General features: G+C 43.9%; 1 protein-coding gene across 1 annotated transcript in view; it reads right to left on the reverse strand.

Moving 5' to 3' along the window:
- The window catches only part of LOC121569927 (protein disulfide-isomerase TMX3-like), a 53097-nt gene extending 35437 nt beyond the window's left edge, over positions 1-17660 (reverse strand). The window contains exons 1-7 of the mRNA XM_041881271.2: positions 17584-17660; positions 17243-17294; positions 14636-14675; positions 9988-10111; positions 7635-7680; positions 2967-3047; positions 613-712 (exon numbers count right to left, since the gene is read on the reverse strand). Coding sequence (XP_041737205.1) covers positions 613-712; positions 2967-3047; positions 7635-7680; positions 9988-10111; positions 14636-14675; positions 17243-17294; positions 17584-17617 — 477 coding nt within the window. The 5' untranslated portion in view covers positions 17618-17660. The remainder of the gene's footprint in view (positions 1-612; positions 713-2966; positions 3048-7634; positions 7681-9987; positions 10112-14635; positions 14676-17242; positions 17295-17583) is intronic.
- Positions 17661-24284: the final 6624 nt, after the last annotated feature.

The raw sequence follows: 24284 nt of genomic DNA on the forward strand, positions 1-24284 counted from the left end.
TATAAATGGGCCTCGCCTCACTCGGAGAGCTCTTGGCGGCAGCAGCAGTGTGAGCAGAAACTTTATGATCCAATCAATAAATACTAGCTAAATGCCGTGACAGCTTTCAGTGGCATTGATTGGATGATAAGATAACATGTCAGACCCACAGAGAAGTGATAAACATGAGGGGAATGTATGTCGAATTACTCAGAAAGCACATAGTTAAATCAGGATGGTAGTTAACCAATACGTCAATGTAGTATGGATCTTCTTACTATATAATGTGTGTACTATATGTGAGAGCTCCAACCAAGAATTCCAATGTACGCATTTCTTTTTACATCTCCGAATGGCAAATAAACTACTTGAACTGACTGGGATAAATGTATCGTTAACAAACTCCCATGATCACACTGGGAGAATATGAATCCTACTACGATTTTATGCACTGAATTCCTTAACATAAATGTTTATGTAGATTTGTATATTTTTCACTCAAATGTCTGATAGTATTGGGTCAAAACAACTTCACACATATTATATTGCTACTTATTGTGCATTGTGACCACTCTCACTCCGCTCTTGGAGGTTATGCTCTGCCTGAACCAGAGAAACTTCCAGAGACCTTACCTTGAGTGGAGACTCCCCACCAAAGTATACAAAGAGCACGTCATGTCTCTTCATCATATGGTCAAACATCTGTTTGCTTGGAAGTGCTCGGACTGCTGGCCTGAAGAGGATAGAAGACATGCACACAAACAGAAACATTATAGTTGGGATTCTAAGATAATATATTTCCCATTAGTTAAATTGCGAGAAAAATTAATAAAACCAGGTGAAACAGAGGAACTAAGCTGAACGTCTCATATTAGAACACTAATTTTTTTATTGCATTGCGGCATGCTACGGACTGCCTACTGAACACCGCCATGTTTTTTTCCCCAGTTTAACGTGTATGGTTCTGGTGCCATCTAGTGAACATTGCAGAAGCATGCAGTCAGAGGTGAAACCCCAGCCAGGTCTTTGACCCACCATTCAGACTGATCACTCATCATGGGTCTAGTTTGGATTTTCCCCTGAGAGATAGGAATCCCCTCAGGCTAAACTATTAACTGGCATTTGAAGAGACTTTGAAGTTGCTAGGGTGGAAATTCACTGCATTGTAAGGGGGAGAGAATACATTTGTTGTATAGAGTTCCATGTGTAGCCCATACCGCATAATGTCCTGTTTAGGAGACTACAGTATTCATATGTCTACATGCAGGTCATATATAGCCAATTTGTCCGATCATATTTATTCATATAGACTTACATAAGTGATTATGTACCCATTTACAGTACCAGTCAAACGTTTAGACACACCTACTCATTCAATGGTTTTTCTTAAATGTTTACTACTTTCTACATTGTAGAATAGTAGTGAAGACATCAAAACTATGAAATAACACATATGGAATCATGTAGAAACCCAAAAAAGTGTTAAACAAATCAAAATATATTTTATATTTTAGATTCTTCAAAGTAGCCTCCCTTTGCCTTGATGACAGCTTTGCACACTCTTGGCATTCTCTCAACCAGCTTCATGAGGCAGTCACCTGGAATGCATTTCAATTAATAGGTGTGCCTTGTTAAAAGTTAATTTGTGGAATTTCTTTCCTTCTTCATGTGTTTGAGCCAATCAGTTGTGTTGTGACAAGGTAGGGGGGGTATACAGAAGATAGCTTTATTTGGTAAAAGACCAAGTCCATATTATGGCAAGAACAGCTCAAATAAGCAAAGAAAAACGACAGTCCATCATTACTTTAAGACATGAAGGTCAGTCAATCCGGAAAATGTCAAGAACTTTTAAAGTTTCTTCAAGTGCAGTCGCAAAAACCATCAAGCGCTATGATGAAACTGGCTCTCATGAGGACCGCCACAGGAAAGGAAGACCCAGTTACTGCTGCTGCAGAGGATAAGTTCATTAGAGTTACCTGCACCTCAGAAATTGCAGCCCAAATAAATGCTTCACAGAGTTCAAGTAACAGACACATATCAACATCAACTGTTCAGAGGAGACTGCGTGAATCAGGCCTTTATGGTTGAATTGCTGCAAAGAAACCACTACTGAAGGACACCAATAAGAAGAGACTTGCTTGTGCCAAGAAACACGAGCAATGGATATTAGACCGGTGGAAATCTGTCCTTTGGTCTGTAGTCCAAATAGGAGATTTTTGGTTCCAACCGCCGTGTCTTTGTGAGACGCACTGTAGGTGAACGGATGATCTCCGCATGTGTAGTTCCCACCGTGAAGCACGGAGGAGGAGGTGTGATGGTGTAGGGCTGCTTTGCTGGTGACACTTCTGTGATATATTTAAAATTCATGGCACACTTAACCAGCATGGCTACCACAGCATTCTGCAGCGATACACCATCCCGTCTGGTTTGGCCTTAGTGGAACTATCATTTGTTTTTCAACAGGACAATGACCCAACACACCTCCAGGCTGTGTAAGGGCTATTTTACCAAGAAGGAGAGTGATGGAGTGCTGCATCAGATGACCTAGCCTGCACAATCACCCGACCTCAACCCAATTGAGATGGTTTGGGGATGAGTTGGACCGCAGAGTGAAGGAAAAGCAGCCAACAAGTGCTCAACAAATGTGGGAACTCCTTCAAGACTGTTTGAAAAGCATTCCAGGTGAAGCTGGTTGAGAGAATGCCAAGAGTGGGCAAAGCTGTCATCAAAGCAAAGGGTGGACACTTTGAAGAATCTAAAATCTAAAATGTATTTTGATTTGTTTAACACTTTTGCTTACTACATGATTCCATATGTATTATTTCATAGTTTTGATGTCTTCACTATTATTCTTCAATGTAGAAAATAGTAAATATAAAGAAAAACCCTTGAATGAGTAGGTGTTCTAAAACTTTTGACTGGTACTGTATATCACCCATAAGAGATGTTGAAGCAACAGTGCATATGTTAAGAGTCCTATGACTTACCCTGCTACCCTGTTGGCGAATTCTACGATGTCATCCTTTGTCCTTGGCCCCTTGTAATTATAGGCAAGATCACCCTTTAGCCTGAGAAAGGAGGAGAGAGAGAGAGTGTGGGGGAGAGAAAGACATTGAATAACACCAAGAGAAAGACCGTGAATTTCCTTCTTTATGCCAGTCATTTTGTGAGGAGAAATAAGACAGAATGGTACATTTGCATGAGAGAAAAACAAGATAAAAGCCTTTCATTTGGACCTTTAATTATTATGCTCAGTTTCTAGTGCTTGTATGTGTGCATTCTGACCACCCACTCTGGGGTTGCTCTTTGTAGTGCTGTGAAAAGCATGATAACAATGCCAAAGCTAAAAACAATTACACTTCTCCAGCAAGTATGAGTCAAATCCAAAACTGCTCAAACAAAAACTGATTCCAATCCAGACGCAGGTTACGGGGCAAAGGCAGCTACTACACCAGGAAGTGATCCCTATACCCAGAGGTCAGGGGCCGTATGTATCAAGCGTCTCAGAGTAGGAGTGCTGATTTAGGATCAGTTTTGCCTTTAGATCACAATGAATAACATTACATGGACAGGGGTAAACCTGATCCAAGATCAGCGCTCCCACTCAGAGATGCTTGACACTTACAGCCCCAGAATTTCTCTATTTGGTCAGGGTTTTTTCCAATAGCAGTACAGGATAGAAAACAAGGGCCCTCTTCTCTTTCATTATGGAGTTACATCAACCACAGTACTACCAGGATCAGACCCCAAAGACCTGACAAATCCATCAAGGAGTGTTTGCTAGGGTTACGCCAGTACACAAGGCTATTTGGATCTATTCTAATGAACTCCGGGAGAGATGGAGTCTCAGGTCTCTATATTTCTCTCTGGGGATGTAGTCCACTGAGAATATTTCATCACTCGCTTGGTTTAATGTGATGATTGCCCCCACTGTGATCACCTAACAGAGTTATCATGTTCACTCAAACAAAACCTAAGTGTCCTACAGAAGCCTCAAATAAAAAAGATTTGGTTTCAAGCAAATTAATAAAAGACTATACTAATGTATTTTTATTTGTCTGAAGAGGCCACAGCTTCTACTTCTTAGGGGATTTAAATTGTCTTGTAAAAGTGTTAAGACCCCTTAGAAGTCTTCACATTTTGTGTTACAAAGTGGGATTAAAATGTATGTCATTTTTTTGTCAACAATCTACACAACATTTTATGAATAAAATGCAATAACTAAAATAGTCGTTGCGTACGTATTCAGCTCCCTGAGTCAATATGTTAGAAACACCTTTGGCATTGAATACAGCTGCTAGTCTTCTTGGGTAAGTCTATAAAATTGTGTAATATTTGCCCATTATTTTATTTTTTTTATTCTTCAAGCTCTGGCAAGATGTTGGGGATCATGGCTAGACAGCAATTTTCAAGTCTTACCATATATTCTCAAGCAGGTTTAAGTCAAAACTGTAACTTGGCCCCTCAGGAATATTCACCGTCTTCTTGGTAAACAACTCCAGTGTAGATTTGGCCTTGTGTTTTAGGTTATTGTCCTGCTAAACTGTGAATTCCTCTAACAGTCTCTGGTGCAAAGCAGACTGAAGCAGGTTTTCCTCTAGGATTTTGCCAGTGCTTAGCTCCATCCGTTTATTTTTATCCTAAAAAAAAACTATATTTAGGTCATCATTGTGGAGTCACTACAATGTTACATGACACCCAGCATTATAACATGTTATGACACAGTCATAACCATGTCATAATATGTCATAACAGCTGACATAACTTGTCATGACACATATTTAGACCTGTTGTGACTTATTGTGTTATGTTATGGCTGGTTATGACACCTACATAAGAGTGTCAAACCCCACAAGGCATAACATTCCATTACACCATAGCCTACGTGTCAACAGTATGTTTATGTTACACAAAATTGACCATATTTTAAATTGACCATTTAAAATTATCATTGTAATTGCGCACACAATTGTCACACATGCACCTACTCCAATGCTCTGTTGCTGGTGACTGGGATGAATGCAGGAGCAGATTTCAGGAGCAGGACAAGACACCCTCATTTTGACTGATGACTGATATAAGGGCATGTACGTGATAGGCCTATCTGGCTTATATGATTATGATGGACATAATGCTTCTTGACAGTGTCATAAAGTGTATTTTCTACAAGTTATTAAAAATATGAAAAAACCCTGACTGTAAAGAATACATTACAACACCTACTACTAAGGTTTTAAGAAACAAACTTCTTGGCAGGGAAAAAACGAATTTGAATAAATGTGGGTTGACACTTATGTAGGTGTCATAACCATCCATAAAATAACACAATATATGTCACAACCGGTATAAATATATAGGTCATGACAGTGTTATGACCATTTATGACAGGTTATGCCAAGTTATGTCAGCTGTTATAACATTGTTATGACCGTGTCATAACGTGTTATGACACTGGGTGTGAAGTAAAGCGTTACCAATGTTATTGATCCATCCTCAGTTGTTTTCTCCCATCACAGCCATTGAACTAAAAATCCCCAATGGCCTCATGGTAACATCCTTGAGCTACAACTTTACCTTTCATGTGTCTGGGTGGTTTAATATATAATCCACACCCTAATTATTAACTTGACCAAGCTTAAAAGAGATATTCAATGTCTGATTTTTTATTGTTACCCATCTATCAAATCACTGCCCTTCTTTATGAGGCTTTCGAAAAGCTCACTGGTCTTTGTAAGTGAATCTGTGCTTGAAATTCAATACTTGACTGAGGGACAAAAGTTGTCTCAAACTGAGGGATTTCAGTTTGTGACAAAACATGCAAATATAGTGTAGAGAATCATTGTACCATCTAAATCGCTGTGAAATATTCCACATTTTGTTACGTTACAGCCTTATTCTAAAATGGATAAAATCAATATTTTCTTCATCAATCTAAACACAATACCCCATAACGACAAAGCGAAAACAGGTTTTTATAAATTTTTGCAAATGTATTAAACCTAAAAAAACAGAAATACCTTATTTACACAAGTATATGCTATTAAACTTGAAATTGAGCTAAGGTGTATTGATCATCCTTGAGATGTTTCTACAACTTGGAGTCCACCTGTGGTAAATTCAATTGATTGGACATGATTTGGAAAGGCACACACCTGTCTATATAAAGGTCCCACAGTTGACAGTGCATGTCAGAGCAAAAACCAAGCCATGAGGTCGAAAGGAATTATCCGTAGAGCTCAGAGACAGGATTGTGTCGAGGCACAGATCTGGGAAAGGGTACCAAAACATTTCTGCAGCATTGAAGATCCCCAAGAACACAGTGGCCTGCATCATTCTTAAATGGAAGAAGTTTGGAACCATCAAGACTCTTCCTAGAGCTGGCCGCCCAGCCAAACTGCGCAATCGGGGGAGAAGGGCTTTGGTCAGGGCGGAGATGGGAGAATCTTCCAGAAGGACAACCATCTCTGCAGCACTCCACCAATCAGGCCTTTATGGTAGAGTGGCCAGACAGAAGCCACTCCTCAGTAAAAGGCACGTGACAGCCCACTTGGAGTTTGCCAAAAGGCACCTAAAGGACTCTCAGACCATGAGAAACAAGATTCTCTGGTCTGATGAAACCAAGATTGAACTCTTTGGCCTGAATGCAAAGCGTCACGTCTGGAGGAAACCTGGCACCATCCCTACGGTGAAGCATGGTGGTGGCAGCATCATGCTGTGGGGATGTTTTTCAGCAGCAGGGACTGGGAGACTAGTCAGGATCAGATCGAGGGAAAGATGAACGGAGAAAAGTACAGAGAGATCCTTAAGATCCCTGCTCCAGAGGTTCACCTTCCAACAGGACAATGACCCTAAGCACACAGCCAAGAAGACAACACAGGAGTGGCTTCGGGACAAGTCTCTGAATGTCCTTGAGTGGCCCAGCCAGAGCCTGGAGCCTGAACCCAATCGAACATCTCTGGAGAGACCTGAAAATTGCTGTGCAGCGACGCTCCCATCCAACCTGACAGAGCTAGAGAGGATCTGCAGAGAAGAATGGGGGAAACTCCCCAAATACAGGTGTGCCAAGCTTGTAGCGTCATCCCCAAGAAGACTCGAGGCTGTAATCGCTGCAAAGAAATTCTAAAAACCTGTTTTTGCTTCGTCATTATGGGGTGTGTAGATTGATGAGAAAAAACTAACAATTTAATCAATTTTAGAATAAGGCTGTAATGTAACAAAATGTGGAAAAAGTCAAGAGGTCTGAATACTTTCCAAATGCACTGTACACACACATTCTGCTCCATTGCACTCGGGAGCCAGTATATTTGATCACATCTGTATTAATTGGATTACCTGAATAGATTATTATCAAATCATCATATCTTAATGATACAATACCTCATTAGGCCATGTATTGCCCTCAGGGTAGGCGGCAACAACACCTTAAATCCCCCATTGGCTAACCCCAGGGGAGTATGGTGAGCTTTATTCCATAGCTCTCATCATCAGGCCTAATGCTGACAAGTCAAGTCACAATGGACAATTGAGTTCAGCAGAGACATGATCAATGTGAAGGAAAATATTGGGTAAAGCATTGCTCTTGTTTTGTAGCCTAAACTTCTACTAACAAACTGCAATGGTCAGTGTATATCGTCTTCATATGTGCTCATACTTACAATTTGATTGTGGGGTATCCTCGTACTCCAAATTCTGAGGACATGCCTAAATGGAAAAGTGACAATATTTGTAAAAAACTGAAGCATTTGTGTGTCTTTCTGTGTCAATCCATTTCCTCAACTACTTATTTTTTATTGAATTTTTTACTAAGCTGCATATCACATATGGAACTACAGAATGGGACAATAAGGAAGATAAATTCCATAAGAACTACAGTAACCATAATCCTCAGTTAACTGTCATTTTAAGGACCATCTCTCTGTCCTCAGAATGCACTTTCCCTAATACCTGAAAGCTGTTGTCACCTGTTTATGAGGTTTTAGTAGCCTCTTAGTTAGCCTAATCTTGGACAGCGAGTAAAGTCAGCGACAGACAGTCATGTAATCTGTCCGTGGAATTTTAATCTGGTTTATGCGTGATTAGCCAGAGTAAGAGGCTTGGGGTCAACAACATGAGGAAAAAAAGTTTTACAGATCCTAAGTAATGAAGTCTTGGCAATAGTAATAGTGTATCTTTAACAGCCAGGTGAAACCGATAGCAGAATGGCAGTTTCAATGGAGACGTACGTACAGTAAGAAGACATAGGGGAAGTTGTCAATTTCTCTGGTGCATCCCAAATTGCACCCTATAGAGAGCACTACTTTTGACCAGAGCCCTAAAGGCCCTAGCAGTGCATTATAAATGGAATAGCCATTTGGGACTCTATATGCTCAATTAGAGGGAAGATATTTACACTACAAGGCCAAAAGTATGTGGAGAACATCTCATTCCAAAATCATGGGCATTAATATGGAGTTGGTCCCCCCTTTGCTGCTATAACAGCCTCCACTCTTCTGGGAAGGCTTTCCACTAGATGTTGGAACATTGCTGCGGGAACTGTCTTCCATTCAGCCACAAGAGCATTAGTGAGGTCGGGCACTGATGTTGGGCGATTAGGCCTGGCTTGCAGTTTGCGTTCCAATTAATCCCAAAGGTGTTCAATGGCGTTGAGGTCAGGGCTCTGAGCAGGCCAGTCACGTTCTTCCACACTGATCTTGACAATCCATTTCTGTATGGACCTCACTTTGTGCACAGGGACATTGTCAGGCTGAAACAAGAGAGCGCCTTCCCCAAACTGTTGCCACAAAGTTGGAAGCACAGAATCATCTAGAAAGTCACTGTATGCTGTAGCGTTAAGATTTCCCTTCACTGGAATTTAGGGGCCTAGCCCGAACCATGAAAAACAGCCCAGACCATTATTACTCCTCAACCAAATTGTACAGTTGGCACTATGCATTCGGGCAGGTAGCGTTCTCCTGGCATCCGCCAAACCCAGAGTCGTCCGTCGGACTGCCAGATGGTGAAGCGTGATTCATCACTCCACAGAACGCGTTTCCACTACTCCAGAGTCCAATGGCGGTGAGCATTACACCACTCTAGCCGACGCTTGGCATTGCGCATGGTGATCTTAGGCTTGTGTACGGCTGCTCGGCCATGGAAACCCTTTTCATGAAGCTCCAGACGAACAGTTCATGTGCTAACGTCGCTTCCAGAGAAAGTTTGGAACTCAGTAGTGAGTGTTGCAACCGAGAACAGACGTTTTTACGCACTATAGCACTCTGCGGTCCCGTTCTGTGAGCTTGTGTGGCCTACCACTTCGTGGCTGAACCGTTGTTGCTCCTAGATGTTTCCACTTCACAATAACAACACTTACAGTTTTACAGTTGACCAGGGAAGCACTAGCGGTCTTGTTGGAAATGTGGCATCCTATGACGGTGCCACGTTGAAAGTCACTGAGCTCTTCAGTACGGCCCATTCTACTGCCAATGTTAGCGTATGGAAAATGAATGGCTGTGTGCTCGATTTTATACACCGGTCAGCAACGGGTTTGGCTGAAATAGCAGAATCCACTAATTTTAAGGGGTGTCCACAAACTGACATTTGACTAACTAGCACTTCATACGGGCACACAATCAATCACAGCCGGTTCAGACAAAGAAACCCAAGTATTGGCATCAGCTGATATTGCACCAATTAGATGAATCACTCTACCTTAATATGGCGGCCTATTTAGTCAAACAGGTTCCGCACACACATTCTCTGATGGCTGCCACACGCAAGCTATGCGCTGGTGTTTTCCCCACCACCCACCCCACCCGCCACCTGTTTGGGCTCTGCTTTTGTTTCGGTCAGGGGTGTTAACCCGATAGACTGCATGTTAAAGCATATATGCTTACTGTTATTTTTGTCTACGACTTATTAAAGCTGTTCAAATGTACTTACATTGACAAAATAATGTAGGTAGTCAAGGCTACAGCCAATCAGGAATATGTAGAGAAGAATTTTGACATTGTCACTGCAACAGAGACTCACCAGAGTATGCAGTGCCGTCCATCTTGCCCACCCGCACCGGCGATCCAGAACTTTTCAACTCGGCGCCGACGTCATACCAAACAGGCTCCAGTTTTTTACAGTAGCCACACCACGGTGCATAAAACTGCAAAGGCACAACACAACACTGTCAATCACTGTAAAAACGATGAAATAGGCCTAGCACTAAAACTATTAACACAAATACACACACAGTTCATAAATAATACACATGGCGGCAACACACTCAGGGACATCAACTGGGTATTGCAGAGTATGGCAGTCCCAATATCCTAGCTCAACCGCAACAATTTAAAATAGGCTACTAAAATCATTCCAAATCCAATTAAAAGGCAAATGCAGTTTAGCGGTATTAGCGGGCTGACTTTAGGACCACGAGGATGCCGTTGGAGCAGGCAGATGAACAGCAAGACTTTTCTCTCAAAACAGTTCAGAGGTGGAAGATGGCTGTAGATGGCTAGGACGCTAGGTAGGCTTAACTGCTGTTTGATTAGACATGGATTAAAAACTAGTTTTTAATCCCGGTGCTGAGCTAGTGCGTAGCAGGCTAACTGCTGTATTGACATGTGTTTGAGGTGAATGAAGCTACAACAGCCAAGGTGATAATAAAGTCCCTCCAGGATTTCGCAGGGATGTTTTGTGATATTTGCGGGGAAAAACACGTCATTTTGCTTCGCCAATTCTGACATTTTGCATGGCAATATGCAATGATTTTGTCCAATTTGTAGGGAAAAACTTTGCTGATGTGTGGCTTGATTTAACCATATTATGTGGTAAATGTGCAGTGATTGGTTGAAATTGCGAGCCCTCTTTTTGCACTGCTGTGATGGGTCAGTTCTATGCAATAATATTATGATGATTTGATTGTTTTATCTGGAAATATTTGCAACCCCTCGCATAACATGCAGGGAACTGTTTATTTAGCTAAAAAATATATTTGATCGCTGAATCCTGGAGGGACTGATAATGGCGGGAGTAAATGTTGCTTGTTTTTGCTGTTGGCAATTCCATGGTAACAAAGTGACGCAGAGACTCACTTAAAAAATGTATGCCAAGCAAAAATGTATTGCCATGTTTAACAAACCATACACCTACAGTATATGCAGAAGTCTACTATTAACAATTGCCACTGAAATTTTTACTAAAACACATTTACTTGAGGAACAGTGCAGATGCAAAGTTTGTTAACAGAAGAAGACAGTAAAATCTCCCTCAGTTTTTTAAGAGACCACGTTTTCAAAAACTCCTAAATATCTACTCCAAATTAAGATTCAAAGATGTCTGCAGAAAGAATGCAGTGTCAGCTAGGATGACACCTTGAGTTTGAAAAAAATCTATTTTGGTTATTGAACTACAGTAAGTGAAGTGGATCAACACTCGGTAACATAACAGAATGATGGTAACATAATGACATCATGGGTCCTTGATCTGTACTATACAGTCATTGTCTCATGGTGATGTATCCTGAAAATGTATATCCCTCCTTTGCATATTATTCTACACACTGGCTATTATTCTAATGAGCTCAGCTCCCAAATAAAACCAAATTTGTTTGGCCCAGACCTCATGAGGGAGAGAAATTTGTGGTAACAGAAACATTATGTAATATTTCTTAAACTTACAGAATAAATCATTTCTGCAAACTAAATATAAATGTCGATTTTAGTTGGCAGGGACCTTTACTTCAACATTGTGTTTTGATGTATTTCTAATACCTTTTAAGACATTTTCTAGTAGATGTTTTTAAGAACCCTTTTCCATCTGTGTGACCAGAAATAAAAGCCTTTGCTTATTCCTAATTTTTAGGATGGAAAATGGTTAACCAAATACATTTAAACTCGGTTTATCACAATTCCTGACATTTAATCCTAGTAAAAATTCCCTGTCTTAGGTCAGTTAGGATCACCACTTCATTTTAAGAATGTGAAATGTCAGAATAATAGTAGAGAGAATGATTTATTTCAGCTTTTATTTATTTCATCACATCCCAGTGGGTCAGAAGTTTACATACACTCAATTAGTATTTTTGGTAGCATTGCCTTTAAATTGTTTAACTTGGGTCAAACGTTTTGGGTAGCCCTCCACAAGCTTCCCACAATAAGTTGCTGGTATAACTGAGTCAGGTTTCTAGGCCTCCTTGCTCGCACACGCTTTTTCAGTTCTGCCAACAAATTTTCTATAGGATTGAGGTCAGGGCTTTGTGATAGCCATTCCAATACCTTGACTTTGTTGTCCTTAAGCCATTTTGCCACAACTTTGGAAGTATGCTTGGGGTCATTGTCCATTTGGAAGACCCATTTCAAATAAAATCAAATTTTATTTGCCACATGCGCCGAATACAAAAGGTGTAGACATTACAGTGAAATGCTTACTTACAGCCCTTAACCAACAATGCATGTATTTTTTTTATAAAAAAGTAAAATAAAACAAAAAAGGTGTTGAGAAAAAAAGAACAGAAGTAAAATAAAATAACAGTAGGGAGTACCGGTGCAGAATCAATGTGCGGGGGCACCGGCTAGTTGAGGTAATATGTACATGTGGGTAGAGTTAAAGTGACTATGCATAAATAATTAACAGAATAGCAGCAGCGTAAAAATATGTGGTGGGGGTGGGGGGGGCAGTGCAAGTAGTCCGGGTAGCCATGATTAGCTGTTCAGGAGTCTTATGGCTTGGGGGTAGAAGCTGTTGAGAAGCCTTTTGGACCTAGAATTGGCGCTCCGGTACCGATTGCCGTGCGGTAGCAGAGAGAACAGTCTATGACTAGGGTGGCTGGAGTCTGACAATTTGCGACCCAGCTTTAACTTCCTGACTGATGTCTTGAGATGTTTCTTCAATAAATCCACATAATTTTCCTTCCACATGATGCCATCTATTTTGTGAAGTGGACCAGTCCCTCCTGTAGCAAAGCACCCCCACAGCATGATGCTGCCACCCCTGTGCTTCACGGTTGGGATGGTGTTCTTCGGCTTGCAAGTTCCCCCTTTTTCCTCCAAACATAACAACGGTCATTATGGCCAAACAGTTCTATTTTTGTTTCATCAGACCAGAGGACATTTCTCCAAAAAGTACGATCTTTGTCCCCATGTGCAGTTGCAAACCGTAGTCTGGCTTTTTTATGGCGGTTTTGGAGTAGTGGCTTCTTCCTTGCCGAGCGACCTTTCAGTTTATGTTGATATAGGTCTCATTTTACAGTAGATATAGATACTTTTGTACCCGTTTCCTCCAGCATCTTCACAAGGTCCTTTGCTGTTGTTCTGGGATTGATTTGCACTTTTCACACCAAAGTACGTTCATCTCTAGGAGACAGAACGCGTCTCCTACCTGAGCAGTATGACGGCTGCGTGATCCCATGGTGTTTATACTTGCGCACTATTGTTTGTACAGATGAACGTGGTACCTTCAGGCGTTTGGAAATTGCTCCCAAGGATGAACCAGACTTGTGGAGGTCTACAATTGTTTTTCTGAGGTCTCGGCTGATTTCTTTTGATTTTCCCATGATGTCAAGCAAAGAGGCACTGAGTTTGAAGGTAGGCCTTGAAATACATCCACAGGTACACCTCCAATTGACTCAACTGATGTCAATTAGCCTATCAGAAGCTTCTAAAGCCATGACATCATTTTCTGGAATTTTCCAAGCTGTTTAAAAGGCACAGTCAACTTAGTGTATGTAAACTTCTGACCCACTGGAATTGTGATACAATGAATTATAAGTGAAATAATCTGTTTGTAAACAATTGTTGGAAAAATTACTTGTGTCATGCACAAAGTAGATGTCCTAACCGACTTGCCAAAACTATAGTTTGTTAACAAGAAATTTGTGGAGTGGTTGAAAAAACGAGTTTTAATGACTCCAACCTAAGTGTATGTAAACTTCCGACTTCAACTGTATATGCTCCTATAAACTTAACATGTTGGCGCTCATGGGACGTACTCTCCAAATAGCATTTTTGAGTTTTTAAAAATTGTGTAGAAAAATAGTAGGCCTAAATGAGCTTCAACCCCACCCTGTCACTTTGCTATACCCTGGGTTTACTTGAAATGATACCCCTGAATACACTACCAGACAAAAAAGTTGAATTACAACATTTCAATCAAATCTGCCATCTTTGTGGCAATGCTGTGCTTGATATTGGGATTGGCATTTCCACCTAAGCATTTTTTTGCCTGATAGTCAATGCACAGCCCTGTTCTGTGTACCAGTCTACAAGACTGTGTTTCCGGCTGTGTGTGCGCGTGCCTATAGTGATCCACGTCAGTGCATACATTACGACTGCTGTCACTCCAATCATTTCTCCTCAAGCGGTCAGACTGGCACTCCCTGTCCAGACCAGACTAGGAGTGGAAGCTGCTTTGGGTGCCAGCTGGATTTGCTCAGGCCCCAGACATGAACCCTGGGCTCTGGCATAAGCCCCCTCAGAGCCCCCCGGCCAGGCGCGCCGCCCACCATGCATGACTTCTCATTGACTAAAACACACACAGTAGACCCCCCCCCCCCCACGGCCACTTCCGTAAGGGATGAGCTGGACACTGGTGTCGGGACGAGGGTCTAAAGCAGTGCTGAATGGGCTCATTCAGCCTCGTCAGGTCAGCATGATTGCAGTGTGTGTGATGCAAAGCAAACAAGACTCACGTCCACCAGCCAGACATCATCGACTCTGGTGTCTTTGAATCTGAGGAAGAAAAAAAATTATCAGAATTCATAACATTTTGGCTTTATATTTTAACCAGTACCAAAGCTATTAAAATAGATCTAATCCTTTTTTTTTCATCATAAAAAGCGACTTATTCAAACCATGAAGCTTCTCAATAACTGGTATGAAACTTTGAAGATGTCTAATAGACACGTTCACGTCATGTCGGAAACAATGGGACCTCAGAGTTAAAATGAACAAAAAGTATTTGCGTATAGCTTCCTATTGGTTGATTCTGATATTTCCCAAGTGGAAAACTCATTTTTCTACGAGTAAGCAAGTCAGACATTTGAGTTTCCGATATGACGTGAACACGGCATTATAGACACACAACCATAACGAACAAGACATACTGCAACAAGGATGTAATGAGCAGGCCCTTAACTTGCGGAGGGGCGGGGGACTGGGGGGGTCATGATCTCCCCAATATTAGAGACAGGCCAATTTGACCCCCTCAATAATATACCATGATGAATTGGAAATTATTTTCCCACCGTAGTTACTGGCTTTCTGTGGCTTTAAAATACTACTCAATTCCTAATTTTATGATTGGATCCCCCCGCCGCCAAATATGCTTTTGGTTTAGCCCGGTCCTCAGAGGCCTGGTTTGTGAAGGGAAAAAAGTTGCACAGGGCTCGTAAGGAGAACGGAGCAATAGCTCCTCTCTTTCGCTCTCTCCCTCTCCTCTTAATAAAACCCTTAATTTATGAGCTGACTTGTAACAAATAAAGGAGGTCACATTTAACATGGTAAATTCATAAGAATGAATAATAATTATAGAAAAATATATTTTTTAAAGTTTAAGTTTCTATTGCAAAGTGACGAGATGCGCATGTGAGCGGTATTTCTCAAAATGAGTGATAATTGGTAACGGTTATATTGGGCTCAATTTTGTGAGTTCAAATAACTGGTTTCTAGTAGGCTACAGAATTAGAGAAGGGCCATTTCTCTGAACCTCAGGCAGTAGGCTCAAGCAAGCCTGTTTCTCTCCCCAGTCAGAGGTAGCATGCCTGTCTCACATACTCTGGCCAGCAGCAGCAACCTAGAAAACTATTTTGAAGGCCAAAATTCTGGGGGGAAAGCACTCATGTTTATGCAACCTAATAGTCACCTTTAGAATACTTCCAGAACCAACTTTATATTTTATTTCAATCGAGAAAATCTACAAAATAAATTGGCCCACCATAAATCTTCATTGATAGGGATGCATGTGACATTGCACAGGAGGATGCTGGTTAATTTATCCTTTATTACTTTTTTCTTCTTGATTTCAATATGGAAGGGAAGCCAGTTACTGGTGATTGTATGTACGGTTTCTTGATGAGTAAAATGTATTCTTATACCATAATTTTGTGGGGAGGTTAAGGGGCGTATGATGTTCCCACATGATGAAACGGGGCCATGACAGAAAAAGTTTGGGAAGCACTGATCTAGCTAATGATTAGCACAAATACAGATGGGTAACCCCATGCTTCAGCCTATTTATTTATAGCCACTATGCTGCATCAGTTGGGCTACAGGTGATAATGCTTATTGCCAAATAACACACCAGCCTGATAATATGGACCAATATGTTGTTAGGCTCATTTTTGTAGGGGAAAATTATATTTTAATGGTGTCACCATCATTTTATTTTCAATCATTTTAGAGTAGAAAAAGTCACCAGGGCTGCGTTCAGTACAAAAAACGTGATGCAACGTTCAATTAAAACGGAAACAGTGCTGTTCTGAATGACCAGTTGAAAAACGGGCAGGGGTTGGGTTGTGGGTTCAAAATGCACCGCTGCCCTTCAAATACGTCACTCACTGCTTCAAGCCACACCCACTAAACATAGGTTACCTGTTCTGGAACGTTGAAGAACGTTTTGGGGAAACATGTCATTCAGTACAACCCGTTAAACAATGTAGCAAACGTTCAATCGAACTGAACACACCACAGAACTGACTTTCCCACAGTTGTTCAACCAGAAAATTGCCAAGCGTGGTTACTTTCTGAACTTATAAAGTTAGACCAACAGTTTAAAGTAATATCCAAATGATTGGAATTTCAGTTGTGGTTGGGATATATTGACCAAATTAACAGAAACGTTTGGGATGTATTTTCCCTTCAAAATTCACCAGAAACTACCATTTCACAGCCATTTCCTTCTTTTGTTTTATCTCCCGGGAGGGGACATACCCCTGGACCCCCCTAGAAGGATGTTGATCCTGGAACCCAGTGACCCCACCCCACCCCAATATACAACACAAAGTTACCCCCCTGGTGATGGGTACACTGAGTCAAACTCAGAAGTCTACAATTTTGTTTACAAACAATATTAACATAAGTTTCTGTGTACAGGGAGAGTGACTGGTTTGAGATTGGAATAGCTTATGTTACCTTAACATAAGATAAAATAGTTATTAATTGGGTAAACACTCAGGTCTATTACATTAACCAAAATGGTCGTCAGTCCCCTGGTGACAACATTCGCATACATACTAGGGATTGACGTTAAACAAAGACAGGAAGATTCCACAATCAAAATGCATTAGAGCATCACTTACGTGTCATCGAGTTCTTCGACAATTGCAAGCACCGTTGAACATAGAAAAAGCCCTACAATAAAAACAGAATGAACAGTTCATGTGAAAATCTTCACGTTAACAATTAATCAACACAGTTATACGAATGCTTCTGCAATTTTTGATATGCTGCTAACGTTACCTACTGCTTTCAACCTCATGATGCATCAGCTAGAATAGCTCGCGCCCTTAGCTAGCTACTGTTACTGCGTGCAATTTACAGCACAATTCCACCCAAGCGAACAAATCTAACAAGTTATCAAGGTAATGCAACGAATAACGCATTTATGAACAAAACAGAAACGGTTAGAAAGTGTAAGTACCTGCACAAACCAAGGTGGCTTTCACTTTTGCCATCGCTCCGAATGGAAACGTCAAGCAGGAAATAAATACAAGCAATAATTTCGGTCTGTCTGAGCATGCGCTGTGATTACGCTGCATTAAATCGTAAGCATCACAATGTTGCAGGAATCAGAAATACATAAATACTATTACTTTTATAAAAACAACTTAACCCCCATGTAGTCTTTCAGTGTTCATCATAGTTACATTTACAGACAATCTCTTTCTTTGGTATATTTCCTTTTGGATATGTCCTGCTGTTAAATGAACATACTGTAGCCTACAATTGATTCAGTTTAGCCAATAATTAATAATTATAATAATAATAAAATACATTTGTAAACATGCTTTTAATTATACAGAATAATACATTAATAAAATACAAATAAAAACCAAATAGATTAATAAAAATTGACACAACTAGACAGGAGCAGGCCTATGCCTTATGGGGCCGATTCCGACCTGAGTTAAGCGCCATAAATGGAATGTAATTCCCTTTTTATGCACTTTTCTCTCTATGCCTAGTCTGACCTTGAATTTAAGCATGAGAATAGCATTCTATTCTCCCGCTATTCGTTGAGGGTCATCTAAGAAAAATCATCTACATCATTTTTTTCTGATAGAAATAACAGCATTCTCCATGCACTGCAACTGATAAATTAATAAGAGCTATTGATAAGAGCTAAGTAAATTAGTAATCCGTTTGTAGAAGGGGATTGTAAATACACATAGCAATTGCTTTAGCTGATTTTTTCTTATGATTCCTGGAGACCAATGTGAAACCAGTCATAAGGAAGCAACCCGAAATTCATATCAACATGACATGTATTGCAGCCCCTTTTCCACAGTCAAGTAGTCTAGGCTATAAATAGCTGTGCCATTATTCCGAATTTTAATTGTGTGCCCTCATAATTTGCGAAAGTATTCACCCCCCTTGGCATTTTTCCTATTTTGTTTGTCACGAGTTACAAAGCCAGAACCCAGAAGCAGACCAGGACAAGGTAAGTTGAACGAAGGTGAGTGTTTATTTACAAATTCAAGAGTGATGCTGAATAATCCAGGGAACAGAGCGGGCGGCGTTGATTAGTTGTTGGGGGTGCAGTGGTTGATCCCATCATGGCTCGGCAGCCGCCGACCACCAGGCAGAGGTTGGATGAAGGTTCCGGACGAGTGACTGCAGATGGAACAAAACGGAGGTAAGTAAACAACAAACCAACAAGGTGCAAAAACAACAAAACTAACGCTAGAAGCTCTAAGACTGATACTCTGGTAAACCTACTGTTCATGGCTAACGATCCGGCAGGGAATGGATGTTAGGCCAGAGCCTAAGAAGGGTGATGATCAGGACCAGGTGTGCAGATTGCTGATGGGATGCAGGTGCGGAAATCAAGAGAGCTCCCCGGAGCGTTCCAGAACCCTCGGGAAACTGGAGATCCCGAGCAGAAAAACTAGTCCACAGACAGGACCCGACTCAGACTGCCGGGATCGTTACAGTACCCCCCTCCGACGAACGCCACCGGGCGGACTCCCCGGAGCGCCAGGATGGAGGCGGTAGAAGTCACGGATGAGGTCAGCATCTAGGATCTGTCGCCGCGGAATCCAACTCCTCTCTTCAGGACCATACCCCTCCCAGTCCACGAGATACTGGAAACCCCGGCCCCGCCGTCTGGAATCCATGATGCGTCGCACCGTGTAGGCAGGACCACCTCCGATCATCCGAGGAGGAGGAGGAGGAGGCGGAGGAGGCAACAGAGGACTGAGGAAAACAGGCTTGAGGCAGGAGACATGAAAGGTGGGATGGACTCTGAGCGTCCTCGGGAGTTTGAGTCGAACTGCCACCGGATTGATCACCTTCTCCACCACAAACGGACCAATGAACTTCGGTAACAACTTCCTAGACTCAGTCCGTAAAGGAAGATCCCGTGTGGCCAACCAGACCCTATCTCCGATGGTGTAGGTGGGAGCGGGGATCCGGCGACGATTCGCCTGGAGCTGATACCGGTCCGAAACTCTAAGGAGTGCCTTTCTGGCCCGATGCCAGGTCCGGTGGCAACGACGAATATGGGCCTGAACAGAAGGCACTGAGAGCTCCTTCTCCTGAGAAGGGAACAAGGGAGGTTGGTAGCCATACAGGCACTGGAAGGGAGACATCCCAGTGGCAGATGTAGGGAGAGTATTGTGGGCATACTCAACCCAAGGCAACTGAGAGACCCAGGAGGTGGGGTTGGAAGAGGCCAGGCAGCGTAGCGTGGATTCCATCTTCTGGTTGGCTCTCTCCGCCTGACCATTAGATTGGGGGTGAAAACCAGATGTGAGACTGACTGTAGCTCCAATGGCCAAACAGAAGGACTTCCAGACAGCAGAGGTAAACTGAGGGCCACGGTCGGAAACGATATCACTGGGCAACCCGTGGACCCTGAAAACCTCCCTAACCAGGATCTCGGACGTCTCCGAGGCAGAGGGAAGCTTGGCAATTGGCACAAAGTGGGCAAACTTGCTGAATCTGTCCACGATAGTCAGAACGACCGTGTTCCCCTCAGAAGCGGGCAACCCAGTGACAAAGTCCAGGGCCAGATGCGACCATGGTCGCCGGGGAATAGGAAGGGGGGTGAAGTAGTCCAGAGCTGGGCCGATTGGTACCCTTATTCTGCGCACACACTGGACAGGCAGCAACATAACCCCGAGTATCCTCGGCCATGGCAGGCCACCAAAAACGTCTGCGAAGAAACGCCATCGTCCGAGCCACGCCAGGGTGACAAGCCATCTTGCTGGCGTGGGACCATTTGAGGACCGCAGGACGAACCGACTCAGGCACAAACAACCGACCGGGTGGACCGTTACCGGGACCGGGCTGCGTCCGAAGAGCCGCCATCACCTCCTCCTCAATCTTCCACCTAACAGCTCCCACGACGCAGTTCCGGGGGAGAATTGTCTCGGTCTTGGACCCACTCTCCTCCGTCTTGGAGAACATCCGAGACAAGGCGTCCGCCTTGCCGTTCTTAGATCCAGGTCGGAACGTCAGGGAAAAAATTGAATCGTCCGAAAAACAACGACCACCTGGCCTGACGGGAGTTGAGACGTCTAGCCGATTGCACGTAAGCAAGATTCTTGTGGTCAGTCCAGACAATAAACGGTTGCTCCGCCCCTCCAACCAGTGGCGCCACTCCTCCAAGGCAAGTTTCACCGCGAGAAGCTCCCGGTTACCCACATCGTAATTCCTCTCCGCAGGCGAAAGGCGACGAGAGTAGTAGGCGCAGGGATGGAGTTTACTGTCCGTGGAGCATCGCTGCGACAGGATGGCGCCAACTCCCACATCAGACGCGTCCACTTCAACGACGAACTGACGGGCCGTGTCCGGTTGAGAGAGAATCGGTGCGTTGGTGAATCGCCTCTTCAAATCCAGAAACGCTCGATCCGCCTCCGGATTCCACTTGAAGCTCCTGATACTGGAAGTCAAGGCAGTTAACGGAGCGGCCACACGGCTGTAATCCCGGATGAATCTGCGGTAGAAATTCGCAAACCCCAAAAATCTCTGGAGCTGCAATCTCGTACCGGGCTGGGCCCATTCCAGAACCGCTCTAACCTTCTCCTGGTCCATCCTAATCTCTCCCCTGGAGATGATGTACCCGAGAAAGGATGTCGTGTGGGCGTGAAACTCGCACTTCTCGGCCTTCACGAACAGGCGATTCTCCAACAATCGCTGCAGAACCTGCCGGACATGCTGGACGTGGTCGGAAGGTTCCTTCGAGAAGATCAGAATGTCATCCAGGTAAACAAACACAAAGAGACCGATCATATCTCTCAGGACGTCGTTCACCATACTCTGGAATACCGCTGGCGCATTGGTCAGTCCAAACGGCATCACCTGATACTCGAAGTGACCCATCGGTGTATTGAAACCCCGTCAACCACTCGTCTCCCTCTCTGATCCGGACCATGTGATACGCATTGCGTAGGTCTAGCTTGGTGAACACCGTAGCACCCTGTAAGGAGTCGAAGGCAGAACTCATCAAGGGCAGGGGATACTTGTTCTTGACCGTGATGTCATTCAACCCCCGATAATCAATACACGGTCGAAGAGAGCCATCCTTCTTACCCACAAAGAAGAATCCTGCCCCCAGGGGGTGATGACGAGGGACGAACGAGACCAGCAGCTAGGGACTCCTTGATGTAGGTCTCCAAAGCCTCACGTTCAGGGCGGGAGATACTGTATAACCTTCCCTTGGGGTAGACAGCTCCAGGGAACAGGTTGATGGCACAATCATATGGTCGGTGGGGAGGGAGTGACAGAGCCTTCTGCTTACTGAACACTTCCCCCAAATCGTGATATGTCTCGGGAACCAGGGACAAATCTGGGGGTTTAGCCTCAATCACCTGACTGGGAACCGAATGGGGACAGGCAGTCTTGAGACAGTTAGCATGACAATCAAGGCTCCAACTCGTTACCTTGCCCGTCACCCAATCGAACGTGGGATTGTGTTCCTTCAGCCAGGGGTATCCAAGGACCAGAGGAACATGGGAAGACGGCAGAATGAAGAATGAAATCATCTCCGAATGATTCCCCGACAACAGCATCTTAACCGGTTCAGTCCTCATCGTGATACGTGCCAGACTACTGCCGTTCAGAGTGGTCGCTTCAATGGCTTCCGGCAATTGCTCCTTGGAAAGCCCCAGCTGTTCCACCAACTCGGCATCAAGAAAGCTTCCATCGGCACCTGAATCGATAAAAGCGTTAATCGCTAAGCTCTGATTCCTGTTCACAAGGGTAGCCGGGAAACGGGGTCTGACAGAGGTACTGAGAGGTTGAAACTGGCTCGCTAAAAGTCCTCCCAACTTTAGCGAGCCGGGCAGTTTGACGACCGCCGGGAACAAGTGGAGATGTAATGTCCCGAGCTACCACAGTAGAGGCAGCAGTTGGTCTTACGTCTATGTTGACGCTCCTCCTTGGTTAACCCGTGCCGCCCCACTTGCATGGGTTCAGAATCGGGAGAGAGGACCTCTCCACTAATCCTTTGTGGTGGAGAATGATCGACGTGTTCTGGTCCACCACCCGACCCGACTGGGAACTGAGAAGCTGATCGATTGGACGGACCCCATTGCTTCTCCCTCCTTCGCTCTCGGACTCGATTATCCACCCGAATAGACAAGGCTACCAAGCTGTCCAGGTCACTAGGCTCCGGATAGGAGATCAACTCATCCTTGAGCTGCTCCGACAGACCCTGGTAAAAGGCCGCTTGCAGAGACTCCTCATTCCACCCACTCTCCACAGCCAACGTCTTGAACTCGATCACGAAGTCGGCCACGCTGCGAGTTCCTTGGCGAAGCGAAACAGGCGCCTAGCTGCGTCCCTCCCTCGGACGGAATGGTCGAAGAGCTTCCTCATCTCGGCCGTGAACCCCTGGTATGAAGCCATGCAGGGATCCTGTCGTTCCCAAACGGCTGAAGCCCACTCCAGCGCTGACCACGCAGCAACTCAATCACAAAGGCTATCCTAGCCTTGTCTGTGGCATAAGAGTAGGGCTGTAGATCGAACACTAATCCACACTGCATAAGGAAGGAACGGCATCTTCCCAGCTCCCCCTCATATTTATCCGGCGTCGGAACCTTGGGCTCACGGAAGGACACAGCTCCAGAAGCGGCAGGCGAGATGGGTGAAACCGGTAGTGGATCCTCCACCGGAAACTTGCGTTGGTTCTGGACCTCCGTCAGACCGGTAGAAAGGTTCCGAACTGACAACGCGATCTCCTGTAGTACCGTGCTATGATGGCCCAACATCTTCTCCTGATGGGTAATGGCATGGCGAACAGAGTCCAGGTCCGCTGGGTTCATTACTGGCCGGATCGTTCTGTCACGAGTTACAAAGCCAGAACCCAGAAGCAGACCAGGACAAGGTAAGTTGAACGAAGGTGAGTGTTTATTTACAAATTCAAGAGTGATGCTGAATAATCCAGGGAACAGAGCGGGCGGCGTTGATTAGTTGTTGGGGGTGCAGTGGTTGATCCCATCATGGCTCGGCAGCCGCCCGACCACCAGGCAGAGGTTGGATGAAGGTTCCGGACGAGTGACTGCAGATGGAACAAAACGGAGGTAAGTAAACAACAAACCAACAAGGTGCAAAAACAACAAAACTAACGCTAGAAGCTCTAAGACTGATACTCTGGTAAACCTACTGTTCATGGCTAACGATCCGGCAGGGAATGGATGTTAGGCCAGAGCCTAAGAAGGGTGATGATCAGGACCAGGTGTGCAGATTGCTGATGGGATGCAGGTGCGGAAATCAAGAGAGCTCCCCGGAGCGTTCCAGAACCCTCGGGAAACTGGAGATCCCGAGCAGAAAAACTAGTCCACAGACAGGACCCGACTCAGACTGCCGGGATCGTTACATTGTTGCCTTACAACCTGGAATTAAAATTGATTTTTTGGGGGTTGTATCATTTCATTTACACAACATGCCTACCACTTTGAACATGCAAAATATTGCATCCACTGGGATATTGCAGCCACTGGGATTTTTGCCCATTCTTCAAGGCAAAACTGCTCCAGCTCCTTCAAGTTGGATGGGTTCCGCTGGTGTACAGCAATCTTTAAGTCATACCACAGATTCTTAATTGGATTGAGGTCTGGGCTTTGACTAGGCCATTCCAAGACATTTAAATGGTTCCCCTTAAACCAGCAGTATGCT

This window comes from Coregonus clupeaformis, chromosome 7, assembly GCF_020615455.1.
Source record: "Coregonus clupeaformis isolate EN_2021a chromosome 7, ASM2061545v1, whole genome shotgun sequence".
Lineage (NCBI taxonomy): Eukaryota > Metazoa > Chordata > Actinopteri > Salmoniformes > Salmonidae > Coregonus > Coregonus clupeaformis.